The sequence below is a fragment of the Anabrus simplex genome, chromosome 1 (genome assembly GCF_040414725.1).
Source record: "Anabrus simplex isolate iqAnaSimp1 chromosome 1, ASM4041472v1, whole genome shotgun sequence".
NCBI lineage: Eukaryota > Metazoa > Arthropoda > Insecta > Orthoptera > Tettigoniidae > Anabrus > Anabrus simplex.
Window position 1 is genome coordinate 618,304,189 of NC_090265.1, and position 26,604 is coordinate 618,330,792.

The following is a 26,604-nucleotide window of genomic DNA, read 5'->3' on the forward strand; positions in this document are numbered from 1 at the left end:
GTCGGGAATCGAACCTGGGCCTCCGGGGGTGGCAGCTAATCACACTAACCACTACACCACAGAGCCGAACTACAGAGGAATTTTAATTATTATTTGTGATCCATTGTAAAATTCAGCATTAACATTTGTGTTATTAACACCAGGTCGATTTCCTGTCCCTCCTACATCACTGCATCTCGCAAGGCTCAAGTTATTTCCTCTTCTCCTGCAGCTGCAAGGAGGCAGAGCATATAGGGTTCCCACCTGTCCCGTATTATACGGGACATCCCGTATTTGAGGCGAAAATGTTGCGTCCCGTATTATGAAATCTTGTCCCGTAAAAACGTGCGTTCGTCTTTATTTGTCTTTAAATACTTTTAAATCCGTATTTGATTTGAGCGCCATTAAAGTTCAAAGTAGCTCCATTTTTCTCTTTGGAGCCTCAGAAGAAGGAAATCTCATGATGTCTCGCCATTTGCTGGTAAAGCTGAGTATGCTGTGTTATTTACGTCTTCTTCCGCCGCGTACGTGGGTCTTCCATTCCCATTTCGAACGTAGTTGTTCATGCTCTTTGAGACTAAATCTACGTAAATTGTGAAGTTATCAATCCATCCCTCCAAATAACTGAAATAATTTACATGGAAGAGAGATTTTTCTTGTTGGGAACATTCCTGCAAGTGTTTTGGAGAGTACAGAAGATGCCTTAAACAAGTGGTTGTCGGTGTTTACTAGTCAAAAAGGACAACAGAAACTAATAGAATTATAAAAGCTTGTGTCTTTTGTACTGCGTGTTCCTGGGTCAAATGCATTTGTCGTAAGAAGTCAGACAGAAGAAACAGGTGTTCAGTAGATCTGAGTAAAAGTGAACTACTAATTACTGTAAACATGAACATGACTTGTAGAGAGTTCGAGGGCATGATGCAGTAAGACAATGCAATTTTAAAGTCCGCTAAGTCAAATGTGAAGTACAGATGGAGAATGTAAGGTAGTTCTAATAATGTTCCTTCTGCATGTTTTGTCATAGTGCATTGTTCTGTATGTACTGTTAAGACGGTGTAAGTTAGTTTTTTTTATGAATTTCAATAGACTAACTGTCTTATTCTGTTAATGTAACTAAAGTAGTATAATGGGAGAGTTCGGGCGCCTCCTCCTCCCGCCGCCTCCTCCTCCATCGCCTCCGCCTCCGCCGCCCGCGGGAAATTTGAATTTTGGCGGGAAATTTGAATTTTGGCGCGAGATTTGAATTTGTAAACAACGCCACGTGCTTTTTGACAGCTGTCATCGACAACAACGCAACGCTAACCTCACTGCTGCCATCTTGACGGGCCTAAACCTCACTAGTGCCAACTTAACCTCACTAGCGTGAGGTAAACAAACCCACGTGTTTTTTGACAGCCACGTGCTTTTTGACAGACAACAACGCATCGCTAACCTCAGTACTGCCATCTTGACGGGCCTAAACCTCAGTAGTGCCAACTTAACCTAACTAGCGCGAGGTAAACAAAGCCACGTGCTTTTTGACAACCACGTGCTTTTTGACAGATTTGTAAACAACGCCACGTGCTTTTTGACAGCTGTCATCGACAACAACGCAACGCTAACCTCACTGCTGCCATCTTGACGGGCCTAAACCTCACTAGTGCCAACTTAACCTCACTAGCGTGAGGTAAACAAACCCACGTGTTTTTTGACAGCCACGTGCTTTTTGACAGACAACAACGCATCGCAAACCTCAGTACTACCATCTTGACGGGCCTAAACCCCAGTAGTGCCAACTTAACCTAACTAGCATGAGGTAAACAAAGCCACGTGTTTTTTGACAGCCACGTGCTTTTTGACAGATTTGTAAACAAAGCCACGTGCTTTTTGACAGACAACAACGCATCGCTAACCTCAGTACTGCCATCTTGACGGACCTAAACCTTAGTGGTACCAACTTAACCTAACTAGCGCGAGGTAAACAAAGCCACGTGCTTTTTGACAGCCACGTGCTTTTTTGACAGCTGTCATCCGCCATCTTTGAGCACGGTGCTGCCCTCTTTCGTCACCTATCATCGGCAGTGCTGCCATCTTGACGGGTCTAAACCTTAGTGCTACCAACTTAACCTCACTAGCGTGAGATAAACAAAGCCACGTGCAGCTGTCATCCGCCATCTTTGAGCATCGTGCTGCCCTCTTTAGCTACTTACCTTTGAAATGTGGTACGTTATCCGCCATCTTGCATCCGAAACCTCAGTGCTGCGCTCTATGTAGTGGCGGCAAATTCCATGTGCTCTTGTTTGGAAACAAAGCCACGTGCAGCTGTCATCCACCATCTTTAATCACCGTGCTGCCCACTTTAGCTACTTACCTTTGACAGTTGTCATCCGCCATCTTGCATCGCCAACCTCAGTGCCGCACTCTATGTAGTGGCGGCAAATTCCACGTGCTCTTGTTTGGAAACAAATTCACGTGCTATTTTTCTGACAGCTGTCATCCGCCATATTTGAGCACCGTGCTGCCCTCTTTAGCTACTTACCTTTGAAATGTGGTACGTCACAGCTGTCATCCGCCATCTTTAATCCAGAGAGAACAGTGCTGCAATCTATGTGGTGGCGGCAAATTCCACGTGCTTTACAAATCAACATGCTTTTTTGACAGCTGTCAACCGCCATCTTTAATCACCGTGCTGCCATCTATGTGGTGGCGGTAAATTCCACATGCTTTACAAACCTATATGCTTTTCTGACAGCTGTCATCCGCTATCTTTAATCCAGAGAGAACAGTGCTGCCCTCTATGTGGTGGCGGCAAATTCCACGTGCTCTTGTTTGGAAACAAAGCCATGTGCAGCTGTCATCCGCCATCTTTGAGCACCGTGCTGCGAGCAATTTCGTCAGTTGTCATCCGCAATCTTTAATCTACAGAACACCGTGCTGCCCTCTTTATGGCTACTACCTTAAGCACGTAGTAGCGGGCAATTTGAAAAGTTCTGTTAGCTATCATCCGCCATCTTTAATCACCGTGCTGCCATCTTTAGCTAGATACCTTTGAAATGTGGCGGCGGATAATTTGAAAAATGCTTTTTGACAGCAGCTATCTTTGAGCACCGTGCTACCCTCTATGTGGTGGCGGCAAATTCTACATGCTTTACAAACCCACGCGCTTTTTTTTTTGACAGCCATCTTTAAGCAACAGAGTACAGTGCTGCCCTCTTTGTTGTGGCGGCAAATTCCACGTGCTCTTGTTTGGAAACAAAGCCACATGCTCTTTTGACAGCTGTCACCCGCCATCTTTAACCAACAGAGCACTATGCTGCGGGCAATTTCGTTAGCTGTCATCCGACATCTTTAATCAACAGAGCACCGTGCTGCCCTCATGCGGGGTAATTTCGTTAGCTGCCATCCGCCATCTTTAAACACCGTGCTGCCCTCTTTATGACTACTACCTTAAGCACGTAGTAGCGGGCAATTTCGTTAGCTGTCATCCGCTATCTTTGAGCACCGTGCTGCTCTCTGTAGTAGCGGGTAATTTGAAAAGTTCTGTTAGCTGTCATCCGCCATCTTTGAGCACCGTGCTGCCATCTATGTGGTGGCGGCAAATTCCGCATGCTTTACAAACTCACGCGCAGCTGTCATCCACCATCTTACATCGCAAACCTCAGTGCTACACTCTATGTGGTAGCGGATAATTTTAAAAAGAAAAATTCTACAGCAGCCATCTCTCGACGCTAATTGCACAAGATGGTAGCTATACATGACTCCTTAAAGGTGCTCATGCAAGATGATCGCTATACATAGACGCCCTTGGGATGCTTGCGCAAGATGGCGGTTATACAAGGCTCCTTATGAGGGATGCTTGCGCGAGATGGTGGTTGCTCTTATGAGGCGGCTCAAGGATCCATGGCTAGAGACGCCCTAAGGATGCTTGCGCAAGATGGCGGATGCAAGATGACGGCTATACATAGCTCCTTATGAGACAGCCAGTACAACATGTGATCAGAACATTGATTGATGTGTTCAGAACACTGTACTCGATACAACATGTGATTAAAACATTGTGTGGTGTGTTCAGAACACTAATCGAACGCTGTATTAGGGGATACCTTTGTTTAGATTGAAACATAACAAGACTAGAATTGAACACTGCACATTGATTGATGTGTTCAGAACACAAAATAAGTAGAATCGAACACTGTACTCGATGTCGTTAACTTCAACATGTGATTAAAACATTGTCTGGTGTGTTCAGAACACTACATAAGTAGAATCGAACGCTGTATTAGGGGATACCTTTGTTTAGATTGAAACATAACAAAACTAGAATTGAACACTGCACTCGATGTCGGAAGATCAGATTGAAACATAACAAGACTAGAATTGAACACTGTACATTGATTGATGTGTTCAGAACACAAAATAAGTAGAATCGAACACTGTACTCGATGTCGTTAACTTCAACATGTGATTAAAACATTGTCTGGTGTGTTCAGAACACTACATAAGTAGAATCGAACGCTGTATTAGGGGATACCTTTGTTCTAAGAAGATCAGATTGAAACATAACAAGACTAGAATTGAACACTGCACTCGATGTCGTTACATGTGATCAGAACAATGATTGATGTGTTCAGATCACTAAACAAGTAGAACCGAACACTGTACAACATGTTAGGGGGGATACCTTTGTTTAGATTGAAACATAACAAGACTAGAATTGAACACTGCACTCGATGTCGTTACATGTGATCAGAACAATGATTGATGTGTTCAGATCACGAAACAAGTAGAACCGAACACTGTACAACATGTTAGGGGATACCTTTGTTTAGATTGAAACTAACAAGACTAGAATCGAACACTGCACTCGATGTCGTTACATGTGACCCGATACAACATGTTAGGGGATACCTTTATCCTAAGAACCGAACACTGTACAACATGTTAGGGGATACCTTTGTTTAGATTGAAACTAACAAGACTAGAATCGAACACTGCACTCGATGTCGTTACATGTGATCCGATACAACATGTTAGGAGATACCTTTGTTTAGATTGAAACATAGCAAGCCTAGAATCGAACATTGTTTGATGTGTTCAGTACAACTTCAATGATTAACATACACACTGTGCACATATCGCATAGCTAAAAACACACTGTGCACATATCGCATACCTAACACTTCAAATGATTTGCTTAGTACGAAAATAAAAATAAAAAATCTATACCGCGTAGCTAACTCGTTCATCACACTGCTAAGACGCTTAGTAATTGTGAATACACTCATACGAAAATCAAGAAAGCACACTGCGTAGCCAACTCGCTCGGCACGAAAAAAATCTATACCGCGTAGCTAACTCGTTCATCACACTGCTAAGACGCTTAGTAATTGTGAATACACTCATACGAAAATCAAGAAAGCACACTGCGTAGCCAACTCGCTCGGCTCACTCGCTTAGTAATTGCAACACACACGGATAAGAATGTTCCGAGATACTTACATGTTTTTTAAGGGGGGGTGAAAGATCATAAATTATATGTACACACATGTTGTCTCCTCCAAGTTGTAAGATGAAATAGACGCAGTACTGCGAGTTTCCACTCTAGCTGGCGAACGGAAGTAGCATGATATCTCAGCAAAAAATAAAAATACGCGTGAGCTTGCAAGTCAGACACAATGATGGATACCGCGATTCAAATCCTGGTAACTTATGCCGTCGGGAAGGGTATCCGGCGAGCATCTAGCTGTAAATCCTCGATTCTCGACAGATTCTTAATCCCAGTTCTTTGACGTCAGGAAGGGCAACCGGTTGAAAACAATTATCGAACACGCATCGCGAAGGCAAGAGTGTGCAGCGATATGCTTGTTTAGACTTGCAGATTAGGAAAAGAAACATAACCAGACTTGAGTCTTAAAACAAATTCTTGCGATTTAAAATCTTAGTCAGGAAGGGCATCCAGCAGTAAAACAATAGTTCGTGATTTAAAATCTAGCAGTAAAACCCCCGATTCTCGACAGATTCTTAATCCGAGTTCTTTGACGTCAGGAAGGGCAACCGGTTGAAAACAATTATCGAACACGCATCGCGAAGGCAAGAGTGTGCAGCGATATGCTTGTTTAGACTTGCAGATTACGAAAAGAAACATGACAAGACTTGAGTCTTAAAACAAATTCTTGCGATTTAAAATCTTAGTCAGGAAGGGCATCCAGCAATAAAACAATAGTTCGTGATACTGCGATTTAAAATCTAGCAGTAAAACCCCCTATTCTCGACAGATTCTTAATCCGAGTTCTTTGACGTCAGGAAGGGCAACCGGTTGAAAACAATTATCGAACACGCATCGCGAAGGCAAGAGTGTGCAGCGATATGCTTGTTTAGACTTGCAGATTACGAAAAGAAACATAACAAGACTTGAGTCTTAAAACAAATTCTTGCGATTTAAAATCTTAGTCAGGAAGGGCATCCGGTAGTAAAACAATAGTTCGTGATACTACGATTTAAAATCTAGCAGTAAAACCCCCGATTCTCGACAGATTCTTAATCCGAGTTCTTTGACGTCAGGAAGGGCAACCGGTTGAAAACAATTATCGAACACGCATCGCGAAGGCAAGAGTGTGCAGCGATATGCTTGTTTAGACTTGCAGATTACGAAAAGAAACATAACAAGACTTGAGTCTTAAAACAAATTCTTGCGATTTAAAATCTTAGTCAGGAAGGGCATCCAGCAGTAAAACAATAGTTCGTGATACTGCGATTTAAAATCTAGCAGTAAAACCCCCCGATTCTCGACAGATTCTTAATCCGAGTTCTTTGACGTCAGGAAGGGCAACTAGTTGAAAACAATTATCCAACACGCATCGCGAAGGCAAGAGTGTGCAGCGATATGCTTGTTTAGACTTGCAGATTACGAAAAGAAACATAACAAGACTTGAGTCTTAAAACAAATTCTTGCGAATTAAATTTTAGTCAGGAAGGGCATCCAGCAGTAAAACAATAGTTCGTGATACTGCGATTTAAAATCTAGCAGTAAAATCCCCGATTCTCGACAGATTCTTAATCCGAGCTCTTTGACGTCAGGAAGGGCAACCGGTTGAAAACAATTATCGAACACGCATCGCGAAGGCAAGAGTGTGCAAAGGACAACTCAACAAATTCTTGCGATTTAAACACATTTTTATTCCCAAGAGAATCGAACCCGAGACTACCGGGTGAGAGGCATGCATACTGTAGGCTATAGGTTTGTTCTACTGTCCATGAAGTCGTATCAGCGCAGAGCGAGCAGCGGAATGCGTGTGTTAGCTGAAATTGTACACGTATCTTCCGGCTCGGCCTTGAACGAGGACACTACATGCTGATAAGCGGCTTGTAACTCGCGAAGGTCTTCTTAGCTGAGTACCATTCAAGCTCTTAAAACACAGTACCAATTAAGGTTGTAAAATATTCTGAAATAGTCCTCCTCTGTGGTGTAGTAGTTAGCTGCTACCCTCGGAGGTCCGAGTTCGATTCCCGGCTCTGCCACGGAATGTGTAGCATTTAGCCTATGTAAGTTCCTAACGTAAACTATCATGATTGAACGGAGAGGTTAAAACACACACAGTGCCTACTCCTATCGAAAGAACCTGCACGGTACCGGCATGTAGGCTTCTCCTGGTGAAGGAGCTTGCACATGGTTTAACGCCTCCTATCTACAGCCCTTACTTAATGCTGGCTTTTTTGCACACCCCGCCTCACACCATAGTTTTATACGACCGGCTGCCCTTCCTGACTAGGATTTTAAATCGCAGTATACGCGATAAATTTGTTGTAGCGGGTTTTATAACTAGATATCCCGGTACCGATACATAGCCTACTCCACTGAAGAAGCCTGCACAAGGCTTATTGCCTCCATCCGACAAATGAATCAGCATCAACACACTTGTACTCAAAAAATAATTTTCGAAGGAGTCTGCACAAGGTTTAACGTCCCCATCAACAGCCCTTACTTATTGCTAGCTTTTTTGCACACCCCGCCTCACACCATAGTTTTACGACCAGCTGCCCTTCCTGACTAGGATTTTAAATCGATATCCCGACATAGCCTACTCCTACCGAAGAAGGCAGCTTAACGCCTCCATCCAACAAATGAATCACACTAAAACACTCTTCAATCATTCTCGCTACTTCGGATGATAGCGGGTTCGAACTGGAAGCTGTAAATGCTAGGCGTAGGACCTGTGCGATCATCATTACATGATCTAGCCGGATGCCCTTCCCGACGGCATAAGTTACCAGGATTTGAATCGCGGTATCCATCATTGTGTCTGACTTGCAAGCTCACGCGTATTTTTATTTTTTGCTGAGATATCATGCTACTTCCGTTCGCCAGCTAGAGTGGAAACTCGCAGTACTGCGTCTATTTCATCTTAAAACTTGGAGGAGACAACATGTGTGTACATATAATTTATGATCTTTCACCCCCCCCTTAAAAACATGTAAGTATCTCGGAACATTCTTATCCGTGTGTGTTGCAATTACTAAGCGAGTGAGCCGAGCGAGTTGGCTACGCAGTGTGCTTTCTTGATTTTCGTATGAGTGTATTCACAATTACTAAGCGTCTTAGCAGTGTGATGAACGAGTTAGCTACGCGGTATAGATTTTTTTCGTGCCGAGCGAGTTGGCTACGCAGTGTGCTTTCTTGATTTTCGTATGAGTGTATTCACAATTACTAAGCGTCTTAGCAGTGTGATGAACGAGTTAGCTACGCGGTATAGATTTTTTATTTTTATTTTCGTACTAAACAAATCATTTGAAGTGTTAGGTATGCGATATATGCACAGTGTGTTTTTAGCTATGCGATATGTGCACAGTGTGTATGTTAATCATTGAAGTTGTACTGAACACATCAAACAATGTTCGATTCTAGGCTTGCTATGTTTCAATCTAAACAAAGGTATCCCCTAACATGTTGTATCGGATCACATGCAACGACATCGAGTGCAGTGTTCGATTCTAGTCTTGTTAGTTTCAATCTAAACAAAGGTATCCCCTAACATGTTGTACAGTGTTCGGTTCTTAGGATAAAGGTATCCCCTAACATGTTGTATCGGGTCACATGTAACGACATCGAGTGCAGTGTTCGATTCTAGTCTTGTTAGTTTCAATCTAAACAAAGGTATCCCCTAACATGTTGTACAGTGTTCGGTTCTACTTGTTTCGTGATCTGAACACATCAATCATTGTTCTGATCACATGTAACGACATCGAGTGCAGTGTTCAATTCTAGTCTTGTTATGTTTCAATCTAAACAAAGGTATCCCCCCTAACATGTTGTACAGTGTTCGGTTCTACTTGTTTAGTGATCTGAACACATCAACCATTGTTCTGATCACATGTAACGACATCGAGTGCAGTGTTCAATTCTAGTCTTGTTATGTTTCAATCTGATCTTCTTAGAACAAAGGTATCCCCTAATACAGCGTTCGATTCTACTTATGTAGTGTTCTGAACACACCAGACAATGTTTTAATCACATGTTGAAGTTAACGACATCGAGTACAGTGTTCGATTCTACTTATTTTGTGTTCTGAACACATCAATCAATGTACAGTGTTCAATTCTAGTCTTGTTATGTTTCAATCTGATCTTCCGACATCGAGTGCAGTGTTCAATTCTAGTCTTGTTATGTTTCAATCTAAACAAAGGTATCCCCTAATACAGCGTTCGATTCTACTTATGTAGTGTTCTGAACACACCAGACAATGTTTTAATCACATGTTGAAGTTAACGACATCGAGTACAGTGTTCGATTCTACTTATTTTGTGTTCTGAACACATCAATCAATGTGCAGTGTTCAATTCTAGTCTTGTTATGTTTCAATCTAAACAAAGGTATCCCCTAATACAGCGTTCGATTAGTGTTCTGAACACACCACACAATGTTTTAATCACATGTTGTATCGAGTACAGTGTTCTGAACACATCAATCAATGTTCTGATCACATGTTGTACTGGCTGTCTCATAAGGAGCTATGTATAGCCGTCATCTTGCATCCGCCATCTTGCGCAAGCATCCTTAGGGCGTCTCTAGCCATGGATCCTTGAGCCGCCTCATAAGAGCAACCACCATCTCGCGCAAGCATCCCTCATAAGGAGCCTTGTATAACCGCCATCTTGCGCAAGCATCCCAAGGGCGTCTATGTATAGCGATCATCTTGCATGAGCACCTTTAAGGAGTCATGTATAGCTACCATCTTGTGCAATTAGCGTCGAGAGATGGCTGCTGTAGAATTTTTCTTTTTAAAATTATCCGCTACCACATAGAGTGTAGCACTGAGGTTTGCGATGTAAGATGGTGGATGACAGCTGCGCGTGAGTTTGTAAAGCATGCGGAATTTGCCGCCACCACATAGATAGCAGCACGGTGCTCAAAGATGGCGGATGACAGCTAACAGAACTTTTCAAATTACCCGCTACTACAGAGAGCAGCACGGTGCTCAAAGATAGCGGATGACAGCTAACGAAATTGCCCGCTACTACGTGCTTAAGGTAGTAGTCATAAAGAGGGCAGCACGGTGTTTAAAGATGGCGGATGGCAGCTAACGAAATTACCCCGCATGAGGGCAGCACGGTGCTCTGTTGATTAAAGATGTCGGATGACAGCTAACGAAATTGCCCGCAGCATAGTGCTCTGTTGGTTAAAGATGGCGGGTGACAGCTGTCAAAAGAGCATGTGGCTTTGTTTCCAAACAAGAGCACGTGGAATTTGCCGCCACAACAAAGAGGGCAGCACTGTACTCTGTTGCTTAAAGATGGCTGTCAAAAAAAAAGCGCGTGGGTTTGTAAAGCATGTAGAATTTGCCGCCACCACATAGAGGGTAGCACGGTGCTCAAAGATAGCTGCTGTCAAAAAGCATTTTTCAAATTATCCGCCGCCACATTTCAAAGGTATCTAGCTAAAGATGGCAGCACGGTGATTAAAGATGGCGGATGATAGCTAACAGAACTTTTCAAATTGCCCGCTACTACGTGCTTAAGGTAGTAGCCATAAAGAGGGCAGCACGGTGTTCTGTAGATTAAAGATGGCGGATGACAACTGACGAAATTGCTCGCAGCACGGTGCTCAAAGATGGCGGATGACAGCTGCACATGGCTTTGTTTCCAAACAAGAGCACGTGGAATTTGCCGCCACCACATAGAGGGCAGCACTGTTCTCTCTGGATTAAAGATGGCGGATGACAGCTGTCAGAAAAGCATATAGGTTTGTAAAGCATGTGGAATTTACCGCCACCACATAGATGGCAGCACGGTGATTAAAGATGGCGGTTGACAGCTGTCAAAAAAGCATGTTGATTTGTAAAGCACGTGGAATTTGCCGCCACCACATAGATTGCAGCACTGTTCTCTCTGGATTAAAGATGGCGGATGACAGCTGTGACGTACCACATTTCAAAGGTAAGTAGCTAAAGAGGGCAGCACGGTGCTCAAATATGGCGGATGACAGCTGTCAGAAAAATAGCACGTGAATTTGTTTCCAAACAAGAGCACGTGGAATTTGCCGCCACTACATAGAGTGCGGCACTGAGGTTGGCGATGCAAGATGGCGGATGACAACTGTCAAAGGTAAGTAGCTAAAGTGGGCAGCACGGTGATTAAAGATGGTGGATGACAGCTGCACGTGGCTTTGTTTCCAAACAAGAGCACATGGAATTTGCCGCCACTACATAGAGCGCAGCACTGAGGTTTCGGATGCAAGATGGCGGATAACGTACCACATTTCAAAGGTAAGTAGCTAAAGAGGGCAGCACGATGCTCAAAGATGGCGGATGACAGCTGCACGTGGCTTTGTTTATCTCACGCTAGTGAGGTTAAGTTGGTAGCACTAAGGTTTAGACCCGTCAAGATGGCAGCACTGCCGATGATAGGTGACGAAAGAGGGCAGCACCGTGCTCAAAGATGGCGGATGACAGCTGTCAAAAAAGCACGTGGCTGTCAAAAAGCACGTGGCTTTGTTTACCTCGCGCTAGTTAGGTTAAGTTGGTACCACTAAGGTTTAGGTCCGTCAAGATGGCAGTACTGAGGTTAGCGATGCGTTGTTGTCTGTCAAAAAGCACGTGGCTTTGTTTACAAATCTGTCAAAAAGCACGTGGCTGTCAAAAAACACGTGGCTTTGTTTACCTCATGCTAGTTAGGTTAAGTTGGCACTACTGGGGTTTAGGCCCGTCAAGATTGTAGTACTGAGGTTTGCGATGCGTTTTTGTCGATGACAGCTGTCAAAAAGCACGTGGCTTTGTTTACAAATCTGTCAAAAAGCACGTGGTTGCCAAAAAGCACGTGGCTTTGTTTACCTCGCGCTAGTTATGTTAAGTTGGCACTACTGAGGTTTAGGCCCGTCAAGATGGCAGTACTGAGGTTAGCGATGCGTTGTTGTCTGTCAAAAAGCACGTGGCTGTCAAAAAACACGTGGGTTTGTTTACCTCACGCTAGTGAGGTTAAGTTGGCACTAGTGAGGTTTAGGCCCGTCAAGATGGCAGCAGTGAGGTTAGCGTTGCGTTGTTGTCGATGACAGCTGTCAAAAAGCACGTGGCTTTGTTTACAAATTCAAATCTCGCGCCAAAATTCAAATTTCCCGCCAAAATTCAAATTTCCCGCGGGCGGCGGAGGCGGAGGCGGCGGTGGAGGAGGCGGCGGTAGGAGGAGGAGGCGCCCGAACTCTCCCATTATACTACTAACTAATTATAATCTAATTGAAATTGGTATCTAACGTTTTTTTTCAAGCATTTTATGAACTGTCCGTTACTTTTTTAAAAAATCCCGTATTTTAAAAGAAATGGTAACCTTAAAAGTAGAGCATGGTGACATCACATTGGTTCTTCCTGTACTCCACTGAAATAGACTCAGAGAGCTGATGGATGGCATTGTAAACGATACTTGATTCATCACCAATGCTGTACGTATGAACAGTTACTTAGAAAAAAAATGAGCTCAGGTACAGGTTTCTCGGAAACAATTCAACCAATAGATCTTTTTAATCAAGTGCTATTTGTTAGGGGCGTCGACCTATAGAGATCTCTTGCCCCTACTTGCACTTGCACCATGTGATGTGAACCTGCATGTAATTGGAATGGAGGAAGTGTAGAGTGTTGAATGGGAGGAAATGAACGTTAAGGACGACACAAACACCCAGTACCCAAGCCAGGGATATTAATCTTTTACAATTAAATGACCATGACCCAGCCGGGAACCGAACCCGGGGCCGCCGGGTGACAGGCGGACGCGTTGTCCCCTACACCGCGGGGCCGGACAACCTATAGATACTACGCTCCCTCTCAAACCAGGAGATGTGTTACAGTGATTTGTAGTGCGGAGAAGGGCGGGAGTAAAATAGCCTTTGTGAAGAAAAAGGAGGTGGATTATAACTATTATAGCTACAATGAATGGTAGGACGAAGTGAAAGGTAAAAATTAATGTGAGTGTAGCATTATCAACAGCAAATTCCCCTCAAACTCATTGTACTGTATCGATCCCTAAATATGAAACAGCCGATAGAAGGTTTGTAATGAATGTGGCCTATTAAAGGAACTGTCCTGGTTTTCGCCGTAGTTAGGAAAGTAAAAACCGAGGTAGATCCTTCTCAGCACAGCCGACGGTGGGACCAACCCACCGCCTCTCGGATGCAGAGCTGTGGAGGCGAAACCACTCTGCTCAGTGCCTATATATATAATGTTTGTTGCGGCTACCCACAGGAATTGCATCTACATGGGAGGTGAATTATAATTCTATTTGTGATAAAATATTAAATTTACACTATGCGCTCATTCTGGTTTCGTGCGACTATACATAACTGCAAATAAGGTTTTTATTCATTTCCTTCAAGGCATTCTTTACATGTTCTACTTACCTCCACTCTACCAGCGTGTGGAAAAAGCAGACGGGAAAGACAGAGTATACAAATGTACTATGCATGAACTATGGTCTGAGCCATCGTCCTTTGACTTGAAAGCAAGCAAATACATTAATCAAGTATACATGAGTTCTCGTTCGTTCCGATAAATCGATGGAAAGATTCTTGTCGGTCTGTTGGCGACTTCTTAGTTTTAGTTTAGAGGCTGATGATCCCACAAAGCAGTTTTATTCCTCTGAATGATGTGGCTCGCACTCATAGCTAGATACATCAAAAGAATGAAATGCAGTTGTTTATCAATTAATTTAAAGGATGTGAAATGAAAGACCACAATATTAAAACATGGCCAGAAAATCTTACCTTACAATTGATCAAACATTTTATTTATGAAATCTAGGTACATTTACACGGCATTGATGCAGTCATTGTCAATATAAGTAATAGCGTGAGAAAAATATTTTTAAATTTCAACGTGGAATGAATTATATAATTCAAGTTACGTGTAATTGTAACTGCTATGCACACAGCAAGGAAATGATTTAAAATAACTGTTGAGTGTTTTTGTCGTTGTGTATTCAGCTAAAATCTCTCAGATTTCTGTCCATAGCATATGTCTCCAGAAACGTAGAATGCAACATATCTGAGTGGCACTAGATTACTGTTTCAGTTCACTATCATCCTTGAGTAATAATAAAAAATATATTTACAAAAATTAGTGTCAATAATTCCGAAACAGATTTTGTAAACCTGGTAGTGAGACGATGGTTGGATTAATGTTCACCTTCTAGGTGGCATTAATCACCCTCATCCCACAATATAATCAGGTATGAATGATATATTCATCATCATAGGATTTTCTTCAGTATGGTAGCGGCGGCTGTGGCAATGTCATCTCCATCCCAAGGTGCTAACTAAAGAGATCACAGACTTGTCTTATCAGTAGTAGTATTCACTCTTCACAAACGCTTTCATTTCTAAAGAACATAACGCATAATATAACAAATAATATATTTTTCATAACGCTACATATACAAAATTACAGCATACAACATTTCATAAAATGGAATTAATCATCCACTCTCCAGATATCACATAGTGAAAAATATTGCATTGAAAAATTTGCACGTTTATTCTTTGTTATTTTTGGTATATTTAGGGATGATAATATGAATCAATGCAGAACTTTAGTCCTATATAATCGATGTGTTTCTATTCACTCATAGCATCACATACTTTAGTATGCACCTCGACTAGGAATAATGAGAATAAGTAAATCAGGAGACCACAAAAATATTGGGTAAAAATAATACTATTCTCCTAATTTTAGAAAATAATTACCACCTGTTATATATTGTAATCTTCATGATTTTCAGTTCTCTGCACTACGGTTATGATGATGGAAATGTCTTTTATCTCATCTCGTTGAACAGTAGCGGTTAGACGAAATCACCTTGCTTCCTAGCCGTGTAATTATTAATGGAAACTCGTGTAATTTAGCAAAGCCGACCCCGCGGTGTAGGGGTAGCGTGCCTGACTCTTATTCGGAGGCCCCGGGTTCGATTCTCGGCCAGGTCATGGATCTTCACCTGGACCTGAGGGCTGGTTCTATGTCCATTCAGCCTATGTGATTATAATTGAGAAGCTATCTGACGGTGAGATGGCGGCCCTGATCTACAGAGCCAAGAATAACGGCCATGAGGATTCGTCGTGCTGACCACACGACACCTCGTAATCTGCAAGCCTTCGGGCTGAACAGCGATCGCTTGGTAGGCCGAGGCCCTTCGGGGCTCTTGCGCCATGGGGTTTGGTTTGAATTTTTGTGATTGAGCATGCTATGCCTTCCTCGATACAACCAGAAGTTGTTTAATGAAAACAGCAAGAGAAAGTTCATCATGCTACTATAATTTCGTCATATATTCTCTCTATTTAATACTCAAACTCGAATGTCGCTATTGGGATAAGAAGCGGAGATTTCGACATATATGGAACATCCCCAACCACAAATCTGTGTACTAGATAATTTTCCAACATATTGCAGACATAGGGAACACTGAAAAACGTGATTTATTTCGCCTCTTAAGATAATCTTTAACAGGCAGCGAGCAATATTGTCTAGATATTAGTAGGCATTTGCATGAATCTACATTATTTTAGTAAACCCTCTCACTCCACTTCAAAAATGTTGCTCTTCACAATGAGACGTATTGAACATTCCCCATGACCGTGAAGTGATTTAATTACTGTATGTCCATCCATTTTTAAGTAGGAGTGGAGGTTCTACTAATATGATTCGTGCAAACGCACCTACGGTTCTCGAATATGTCATCAAAATGCTATCAGATGCCAATGAGCAGAGTTGAGTGTGTGTGCGTGTTTACCACACAAGAAGGATATAAACAAGCCTACCAGCGACAGCAGATCTGCCTACATACCACAGTGCTGGAGCTGTTTAATAAATAGAGTGATATATATGTCGGTATATATTTTGTACCGGTTTGTAATTGTCTCATCAGGGCCTCCCCTTGTTCCCTGCATCATGCTATTCCTCAGACAGAAGTAATCTGAAAATTACTTACATGGACGTCCATTACCCTACATCCCATAATTGAAGATTGACCATTTTTGGTGAGAATATTTAACGCACAATCCACAGTACCTCATAACTCTGAAGAATATTTCACATTTAAAATTACAAGCCACTACTTTTCTCCATATTTCAGTAAGCGCTGATGATCATGTGTTCACAGCTTAGGAGGCCAAGGAAAGTTTCCTTCGCTTTATGTAGCAAACGATTATTTCATACGGCACATAATGAAAATGTTCAGCACAGCTTCGAGGAAAATTTCACCTCTTTGCATTATGTAAGTCATATAGGGCAATCTCCTGTTTCATATGTTACGAAGCATTCATTTTTTGTGCCTCATAGTAATTATTGAGATTTAATGACCTTTAGTTCTTCGATATATTACATATCACATACATCATATCAAAACGATATTGCTCAAAGGAGAACTTACACGTAATTCGTTGTTTCATCATCGAAGCAATTTTGAAAAAAATGGGATTCAGTTCCTTGACACTCTATTGATGATTTCAGTCCAGAATTATTCTTGGTGAGGACTGAAATGTTTTTGATTTTTCCCCTTCAAACAAAAATCACCACCAATAGCACCGTCGTGGTGCAAATAATTTCACTGTGAGACTGAAGTAATTTGACACAATTGTATCTTAAATGTTCAAGTAAGATAATATAGATAGTGCTTTTTATGTGAATTTCTGATAATTAACAGATACTGCAAAGATCGCCAAGCTTTTCAGTGTTCGTATAAGCGTGTACAAGGTTGTAATTGGACTTGAAGGATCATTTAAAAATCACACTCACGATTTAAATATCCTTCCACAACCCAGATCATTCATATGGTCATGACTAGCACCGCATCAAATATGCAGAAATAAGAGCTATCACGAACAAAGTCTAATGTGGAAGAAAATGTTTATCAGCACTTGACATTCTTGTACAAATTGTATTCAGTTCAATCCTTCGACCTCTGTCATAAATTTAGCGGTGCTTTGATATGACCTGGATACCTTTATATCTTCACCCTGATGGAGAAATAAGTTCCCCGCATCCAAAGCTGCAGTTCATTTCGGAAATTCACACGGCACAACAGCACGTATCACTCAAATGGTCCAATCGTTAAGTTACCTCTGGTATATAAACATTCCTCAGCGTCAAGAGTAAAGTGTTGAATTTCAACCTTTTGAAAGTTCGATATGGCACAGTGAAATTACCATTCAAAATTGGTAAACATTCTATCCTTAGATTGCTTTCATATCAACCTTCTCTTATATCTTCAGAAGAACTGAAAATACATTTTAAACCTTTGGTGGATACTCTGGAGAAGAGAACTTGAGCATTTTATTTTCTTATAAACATAGCTCTTCCATGCTAGAATTAACATTTTTAGTCTGGATCCTAGCTCCAGGAAAGACGTACAATTCCGTGGTAATTCCTTGGTTTGTAGTCGTTCGCATCGATGGGTGCCTATTGATTGGCGCGCGTACCGATACCCCACGGTAGAAACTGTTGCTGGTTCCATTCATAGGCTGGTGCGCTCGTGCAGAATAGGAACGTCGCAAGTCGTAGTGGCTAGCACGAAGAGACGACTTGTCCATTTCCGTACTCTCAGTGACCGGCGACGGGCTCCAGTTCCGAGATTTGAACGGGAACCTCTGTTTAAACTCTCTCTTGAACTTCTCCTGAAAACAAAAAGCAGACGTTCACGCATTATAACGGGAAAGGAAATGAACTGTTTCTTACCTCACCAGCTTCCACAGGCATAAATGGGACAGAGCTCGTTGGAAGCTACACCTTGCTATGGCTAAGAAAAGTTCCATGAAATGTACAACTTCATTTTGAAAGCCCTCCATTTCAAATATTTTGGATTGTCCCCAAACAGTTCTGTTAAATCTTCTGCACGGAGGCGGGTTGCATCTTCGAGTAAAATGCTTGAAGTGGTCGAAAATCCAAAGGGCTGGGTAATAATAATAATAATAATAATAATAATAATAATAATAATAATAATAATAATAATAATAATAATAATAATAATAATAATATCAAGGCCAGAAGCACTGTATGCTTCGGAATGTCTAACCCACAACAGAAAAACAGAAGGTGAAGAGATGAGGAAGATAGAAAGGATAATTTTATGTAAGATATTAGGTCCTAGGAAGGCAGGTGACATCTGAAAAAAAAAAAGGAATGAAGAACTGCACAAACATATTAATGAACTGACTGATGAAATGAGAAAGAGACGAATGGAATTTGCTGGACACATTCTACGGATAAGTAACGAGAGATTGGCGAAGAGGATATGGGAGTACACTAGGAAATGCAAGAGCACCACAACCTGGACGAAAGAAGTTATCAAATATCTTACTAAACTAGGTATAAACACCGAAAGCATGTTGGACAGAAACAAATTCCGTAAAATAGTTGACAGACACAGGGAATTTCAGAAACCAGAGAAGCAACAACGAACATTGACAGACCGACAGAAGGAGGCTAGAAGTCAAAATATGAAGAGGTTTTGGGAGCAGAAGAGGCCCGAAGCCGAGAAGCAGAAGCATAAGCTAGGCGTGGTCCATAGAAGGCCAAAAAGATTGTAAGAATAACAATAATAGATCAGTATTATATTTACGAGGCCTAGATTGTCTTTCATTTTCTCACAGTTCATGAACCTCACCATTCCTTCGTGGATACAATGATTTTTCTTTCGATTTATCGGAAGTCTTTATCTCCCCTGCTGGTGAAATCAAAGGATGCATTTTATCCGTACTCCCTGGAGGACGTAAGAGGCTACTACGAGGTGAACGACCAAGGAATTTAAACTCGCTCTCTCATCCTTCAAGCCCAGAAACATATCCATGGTTCTATGCCTTTCCGTGCAGCATAAAAAGTATACTCACTCGATTTTTTGTTTGTTATGGAAATAAGAGATAGAATATCCCTGCATATTTTGTCGCATACTGTGCGAGCAATTTTTGTTGGGCACTGGCTTAATATGCGCGTTCAAACGCTGCACTACCAACCAAAGAGAAACAAACGGGGAGAAGTAATAAATCGATCTAAGTCTGAACAAAATTTACTTAATACACGCAGGATTAAATTTTAATATAAGTAAACAGGAAAACCGCAAAAATATAGCAAATGTAAAGAAGTGCGGAACTATAGATATTTGTGTCTGTCGTGCATGCACTCTGCAGTCCCAAGAATCGTTCTCAATAACGTGATAATATTGTACATAGGGAATTATAATTATGCGGTATAATATTTTTTTCTGAAATTATTCATTTGTTGAGAAGCTTCTGTTATATGATTCAAAGATGGACACAACAATAATACTGCTTGTGTCTCCTATTGAATACCTAAGACGTGTAAAAGACTTTCATTAATCAGCAATGGAAAATAAGTTAAATCATTTTATTGATACACGAACTAATTGCTCATTAATTATCACAAATTATTTTCCGATCAAAATCACGCAACGTTGGTGCGGCCAAAGTTCATTCAACTCTCACAGCTAGTAAAGAACGTAATTCAAGATTTAGCTATTCTGCTGCAATACAATCGTACACCTCCAAGAAACAAGCTATTGTAATCGTATCTTATGATGGGATCAGTATTAAAGATTATGTGCTCACTATAGGGAAACATACATCCCCTAGCAACATTCCGTTTGTTTCAAGTACATCGGACGGAAAGATATGCATCTTTCTTTCTAGTAAGAAAGCTGTTGAATATCTGATATTGACAAACCCCAAGATTTTAATAAACAATGTATCACTGGAAATACGACCACTTCTAAACAAAACCAAGAATCTTATATCATCAAACGTCTGTACTGTGATCCCAAACTATGTTATCGAAGGGGAACTGTTAAAACTCGGTGCAAAAAATCATGTCTACGATTACACCAATTAGAGCAGGCTTGTCATTTCCAGGATTCTCCCACATTTTAAGCTTCCAAAGAAACATGTATATCTAAAATGATGATGAACTTCCCGAATCCCTCCATATTGAATATGATGGTACTAATTACTGGATTTCCCTATCATCTGACTCGCCCGCTTGTTTTCATTGCAATACCGAAAGGCATCTGGCCAAAGATTGTCCTAAATGACGTTTCACTTCCAAAATATGAATACTCCTCCGATTACGACCTTCATCAAATTAACAAAACTTCTCCCAAATACCTCAACTCCAAAAGAATTCATAAAAGTCTGAGATTGACAACCCCAAAACTGTCATCGGTACTTCTAGCTCCGTCCCAAAAGATATTCAAGAAGCCACTTCGCTGACCAACCCTGACTTAGCACTTGGCCAAGTTTGTAGTGCTCCTCCCTTCTCTGAAATTCAAATTGACAGAGAAATTGCTGCACCTATGGAAACACTCTCTACCCTTACAACAGTGACTTTTTCTGGATGTAAAAGGTCAATTTCACTAGCTAGTAGTGAAACAAGTAATCCAAATAATCCTGATAGCAACAAATCCATACTGGTCTCTTCTGAACAAACCGACAACCGTAAGATAAATCATAATTGTAAGAAACCCAAGACAAACACGATAAAATCAACAATAAGTAACATGCTTCTCCCAGTAAAACTAGTTCTGGAAGCCGACTCATCACTATCCCCCCTCAGTTACCTACAGCTCCAATCCTTCTTTGAAAATACAGTTGGTGCCAAGGACGTATCAGCAATTGCTTCCAACTACACACAACATATAGAGGGTCTTACTAAAGCACTTCAAAAACTCTATCCTTGTACAACGGTAAAAGTATCAAAAACAAAAGCACTCGAATAGTAAAAAAAAAATCGAACTACTGAAATTCGCCGGCCAAAGTGATGACTCAACGCACATCAACGTAATGGCAGACTATTCCAGTGACGGCATCTCCTTCCCAGTATATTAATGGTGATGAATCTCGTTCTGCTTATGATCATTATTATGACAATATTACTCCAATGGAATCTTAACAGTTATCGATCGCAGTTAGAATATCTAAGAATCCTAATAAATAAACACCAACCATCCGTTACCTGTCTCCAAGAAACAAACTTTGCTGCCAATGTAAGACTCTACAGTGTCTACCATAAAAATAGAACTAATGTGAATCATGCAAGTGCAGGAGTAGCTACTGATATCAAAAATAATGTCTATGTCAAAGAAATTACTGTCAACACAAATTTGGAAGCTGTGTAGCAATTTCAATCCATCTACCACCTTATCTATGTATCTGCAATGTTTGTATTCCAAGCAGTTATTTGTTTCAAGGCGACGATCCACGAAACCTAATCCATCAACTACCTAAACCATTCATCCAAGTGGGTGACTTCAACAGCAACAACACGTTATGGAGTAGTCATAGTTCTGATGCGAGAGGGAAAGAGACAGAAAAGATACTCAATGAATTTGATTTAATTTTAATGAATTCTATTGCTACAACTCGCTTTGATGTAGCCCACGGCACCTGTAGTAATATAGACCTAACCATCTGCACGCCGGACATGAAACCCTTTTCAACTGGTCTGTTTATTCAACACCACGGAAATAATGACCAATTTCCGATGCTAGTCAATAACGAAAATTCTTCTGTCAACTCCTCATTTATCAACAACCCTAAATGGAACTTAAATAAAGCAGATCGCACGAAATTTAGGCACCCAGTCAATAATCACTTAAATGACTTAACCCCTCCAAATGAGTTCAATTCTAAGCACATAAATACCATTGTTCAAGATTTCACAGAGGTTCTCGTTAAATATGCGGATATGAGTGCTCCAAAAGTAATCTCATATTCTTTTAACAAAAAAGTACATTGGTGGAACGGCACTTGTAAGGGGGCTATTAAGAGTAAGAAACTCTCGCGTTCTACTTCTACAAAAGAAAACCCACATCTGGAAATGAAGCCCAATTTCAGAAATGAATCGTACGAAGAGAAATAAAACTTAGCGAAAAGAATTCATGTCTTTCATTTGTCTCCTCGCTAAAATTCCAAACCCCACAAAACGAAATGTGGAATAAACATAAAAAATAAATGGCAAATATAATCAATTCTACATTACTTTCCTCAGAAACTCGGTTGATGTATCCTTCATAAATGAACCTCGAAACATCGCTGATAAATTAGCTGTCATATTTGCCGAGATTTCCAGTGACCACATATACGATCCGTAATTTCTCCTTACAAAGAAATCCAGTGAATCCCTTGATCTAAAAAAGCCATCTCTGACACCAACTATAATCTAAACCAGAGGTGCTCAGCTGGGCGCCCGTTGAGGCTAGCCTAGTTCGGAGTGGCTGGAGTGACGTAAATGCGGGCAGCTTATGTAGCAAGCATGTGTCACAGTAAAACGAGAGTGCGAACACACTTAGCAGGGAAGGAAGCAGTGACGTTCGATTGTGTATATGAAGCTCTCCTCCACTACACAGCGGAATGCTGATTGGGCTACAGTGTTTATAAAAAACGCTATAACTGCAAAATATTCCGTTTAGATTTATACTGTACACGATATAAACAATCAGTCTTATTTATATGTATACGTTCAAAGAAAACTAACACGTTATATATATTTTCACAAGTCTTTACGTCGCACTGACACAGTTAGGTCTTTGGCGACGATGGGATGGGAAAGGCCTAGGAGTGTGAAGGAAGCGGCCGTGACCTTAATTAAGGTGCCTGGTGTGAAAATAGGAGACCACGTAAAACCATCTTCAGGGCTGCCGACATTGGAGTTCGAACCCACTATCTCCCGGATGCAATCTCACAGCTGTAGCACCCCTAACGGCACAGCCAACTCACCCAGTATATACTTTTTGTGTTACAATTTACAAAGGCACGAGGTTTAAGCCTAAGTTACGATTTACAATTCCTTGGATGGGAATGACAGAATTTCCATTTCCATCCTTTAAACGTAAAGTTCCTGTTATTCATTCAGCAAAAAATAATACATTTACATAATTCAACAAGTTTAATGCTTTATTTTGGACAGTGTTGTATTGAATGTGACTTTCCCTGTTCAGTCATTTCTGAAAATATTATTTAAAATTTATCAGGCATCCGATGATAATAGCTAGCCTTTAAATGGCGAGGGACTTACATCACGAGTGAGGACGTAGACATTTACTATTCAAGATTAAAATACAACAACAGTGTATCTACACTATGCCTCCAAATAAATAACCTAAGCATGATTGAATTGTTGGCGAGTTTATTAGATACTGTAATTTAAACCTAAGCAATCACAAACCACAGCTTATCCACCTTAACTCCGTATTATATTATAAATGTTTCTAATGCACCTCTTAAAACTTAATACCGGTAGAGAAAATTGTAATTAATTACGTAACAAAGCAAAGCAAAAGCAAAGTCACCTCCGTACAGGCCATGAAGGCCCTTGGAGGAGTGTAAGGTAAAGGCTTCCACCATTGTTAACCTCGGCACATAATGGGGTAGAGTGGTTAGCTCTACGCCCGGCCGCCTTTTTGGCCCCCAGGAATTAACTTGGTACTCATTTTTGGTGTAGGCTGAGTGAACCTCCGGATGTGGAAATCTCGTTTCTTAAATTTTACGACTTCCTGACGGGGATTCGAACCCACGTCCTTCCGGGCGAAGCGAGCACGCCTTTACCGCCTCGGCCAGGCAGCCCCTAATTCATTACGTACATTATATAATATTTCAGGTTGTAGGGCTAACTCTTTATTGCAACCGGTCAAAATACATAAACCGGAATGAACATACATAACTTTTTTCTTGCAACGTAAATTGAAAATGACGTGGGTCTGCCGTCGGTCTTTCATTATTTTCTGCCTCCATTTCAAACTCGGACATTGCCGTAGTGATCAAGTGTGACTGGGAGAAGTCATCAACTTCCTCAAGGACACCGGCTTGCACTCCAAAATCTGATAAATTTACTTACATTATGTTTATTTATTTGCCTTATTTGCCTTTGTAATCAGCTGTAGGATTCACGACAAGACCTTAGAGTTCAAGCGACTATGAACAACCCTAATAAAAAATTGATTTCATTCAATAATTCCTCTTCTTATAAATGAAAATTTGGCCCAATTTTTCCTCTTGAATTATTCCAAAATTTTCTTCACATTATGATATTTCCTACATTTAAAATCTCCACTCAAGCTTATTCGTCTACTAATGTCATTCAACACACTTCCTCCACTGACAGCTTGGAACATCCCACTTAGGCGAGCAGCTCGTCTCCTAACTCCAAAGTCTTTCCAGCCCAAAGTTTGCAACATTTTCCTAACGCTACTGTTTTGTCGGAAATCACACAGAACAAATAGTGCTGCTTTCCTTTGGATCTTTACCAGTTCACGTATCAAGCAATTGCGGTGTCGGTCCCATACACTGGAACCATACCTTCATTGAGGTCTTACTAGAAACTTATACACCCTCTCTTTTATATCATTACTACAACCGTTAAATACTCTTAGAAATACATGAAGAGATCTGTAATCTTTATTTACAATCCCGTTAATGCGATAACCCCAATGAAGATCTGCAATCGCTTAATTGCGGCCAGTATCCAGTATCCAGTATCCAGTACGTTCGAACCCCACCGTCGGCAGTCCTGAAGATGGTTTTCAGTGGTTTCCCATTTTCACACCAGGCAAATGCTGGGACTGTACCTTAATTTAGGCTACGGCCGCTTCCTTCCAAATCCTAGCCCTTTCCTTTCCGATCATCGCCGTAAGACCTGTCTGTGTTGGTGCGACATAAAACAACTTGTAAAAATAATGATCTTCCTTTATATTAACATATAGGTACTTACAGTGATTCCTGTCAGATACTTACATGCCGCAGTACAGTAATTAAAACTCAGAGGACTTTTTCTCATTACAATATTATAGTTTCTTGTTAAATCCCCTCTCACTGATCATCCCCCTTCCATTATCCAACAAACAAATTGAATACTACCGCGCGAGTTGGGCATGCGGTTAGGGTTGCTCAGCTGTGAGCTTGCATTCGGGAAATTATGGGTTTGAACCTACTGTCGGCAGTCCTGAAGATAGTTTTCCGTGGTTACCCATTTTTACAGCAGGGAAAAGCTGGTCTGTACCTTAATTAAGGCCACGGCCGCTTCCTTCCCACCCCTATCCCTTTTCTATCCCATCGTCGCCATAAGACCTCTCTGTGTCCTTGCGACGTAAAGCAACTTGTAAAAAATTTAAAAATATAATACTTTAGTAAAGTGTCCATCACTGTAGTTCGGTCTACAATCTTTGTGATACCTGCAAACTCAATATCATTCAAGAAGAATAATCTCTCATATCACAGTGTACAGTGTATTTCAGGATACACCTGCCTTACAAATGGTGGAAATGTTTTTTCTTTCTACGTATGTAATCAACAGGCATGTAGACCTACTTATTTCTTTATTAACATTTTGCTTTTTTTAGACAATATATCGCTCGTGTTGGCTGGTTGGTAGCAGATGAACTTTCTTCAGTAAGCAATGTGATAGAAGGCAGTCACACGGAAAAAAAGAAAGATTCCATTTTACTCAAGCAGTTTTGGAAAGGAGATTATTGCACAGAGCTACAATGACGTTAAGTCCAAGAAACATTAGGCTGTACTCCCAAAATTTATCACATTTATTTTTATAAATGAAATAAAAATACAATCTTTTCTAAAGTCACTTTTGTGAACATTACTTTTATAAACCAGAAAAGTTTTAATATTTTACGAATGTAAGAGGACCGGGGGAGTTGGCCGTGCGCGTAGAGGCGCGCGGCTGTGAGCTTGCATCCGGGAGATAGTAGGTTCGAATCCCACTATCGGCAGCCCTGAAGATGGTTTTCCGTGGTTTCCCATTTTCACACCAGGCAAATGCTGGGGCTGTACCTTAATTAAGGCCACGGCCGCTTCCTTCCAACTCCTAGGCCTTTCCTATCCCATCGTCGCCATAAGACCTATCTGTGTCGGTGCGACGTAAAGCCCCTAGCAAAAAAAAAGAATGTAAGAGGTAATATTCTTACCCGGAGGTCCCGGGTTCGATTCCTGGCCTGGTCAGGGATTTTTACTTGGACCTGAGGGCTGGTTCGAGATTCACTCAGCCTACGTGATTAGAATTGTGGAGCTATCTGATGGTGAGATAGCGGCCCCGGTCTAGAAAGCCAAGAATGACGGCCGAGAGGATTCGTCGTGCTGACCACATGACACCTCGTAATCTGCAGACC

At 41.2% G+C, this 26,604-nt stretch overlaps 1 protein-coding gene across 1 annotated transcript in view; it reads right to left on the reverse strand.

Annotated features, from left to right (window-relative positions):
- Positions 1–14,205: 14,205 nt before the first annotated feature.
- Positions 14,206–26,604, reverse strand: part of LOC136871094 (RYamide receptor) — a 312,167-nt gene continuing 299,768 nt past the window's right edge. The window contains exon 9 of the mRNA XM_068227140.1: positions 14,206–18,097. Coding sequence (XP_068083241.1) covers positions 17,765–18,097 — 333 coding nt within the window. The 3' untranslated portion in view covers positions 14,206–17,764. The remainder of the gene's footprint in view (positions 18,098–26,604) is intronic.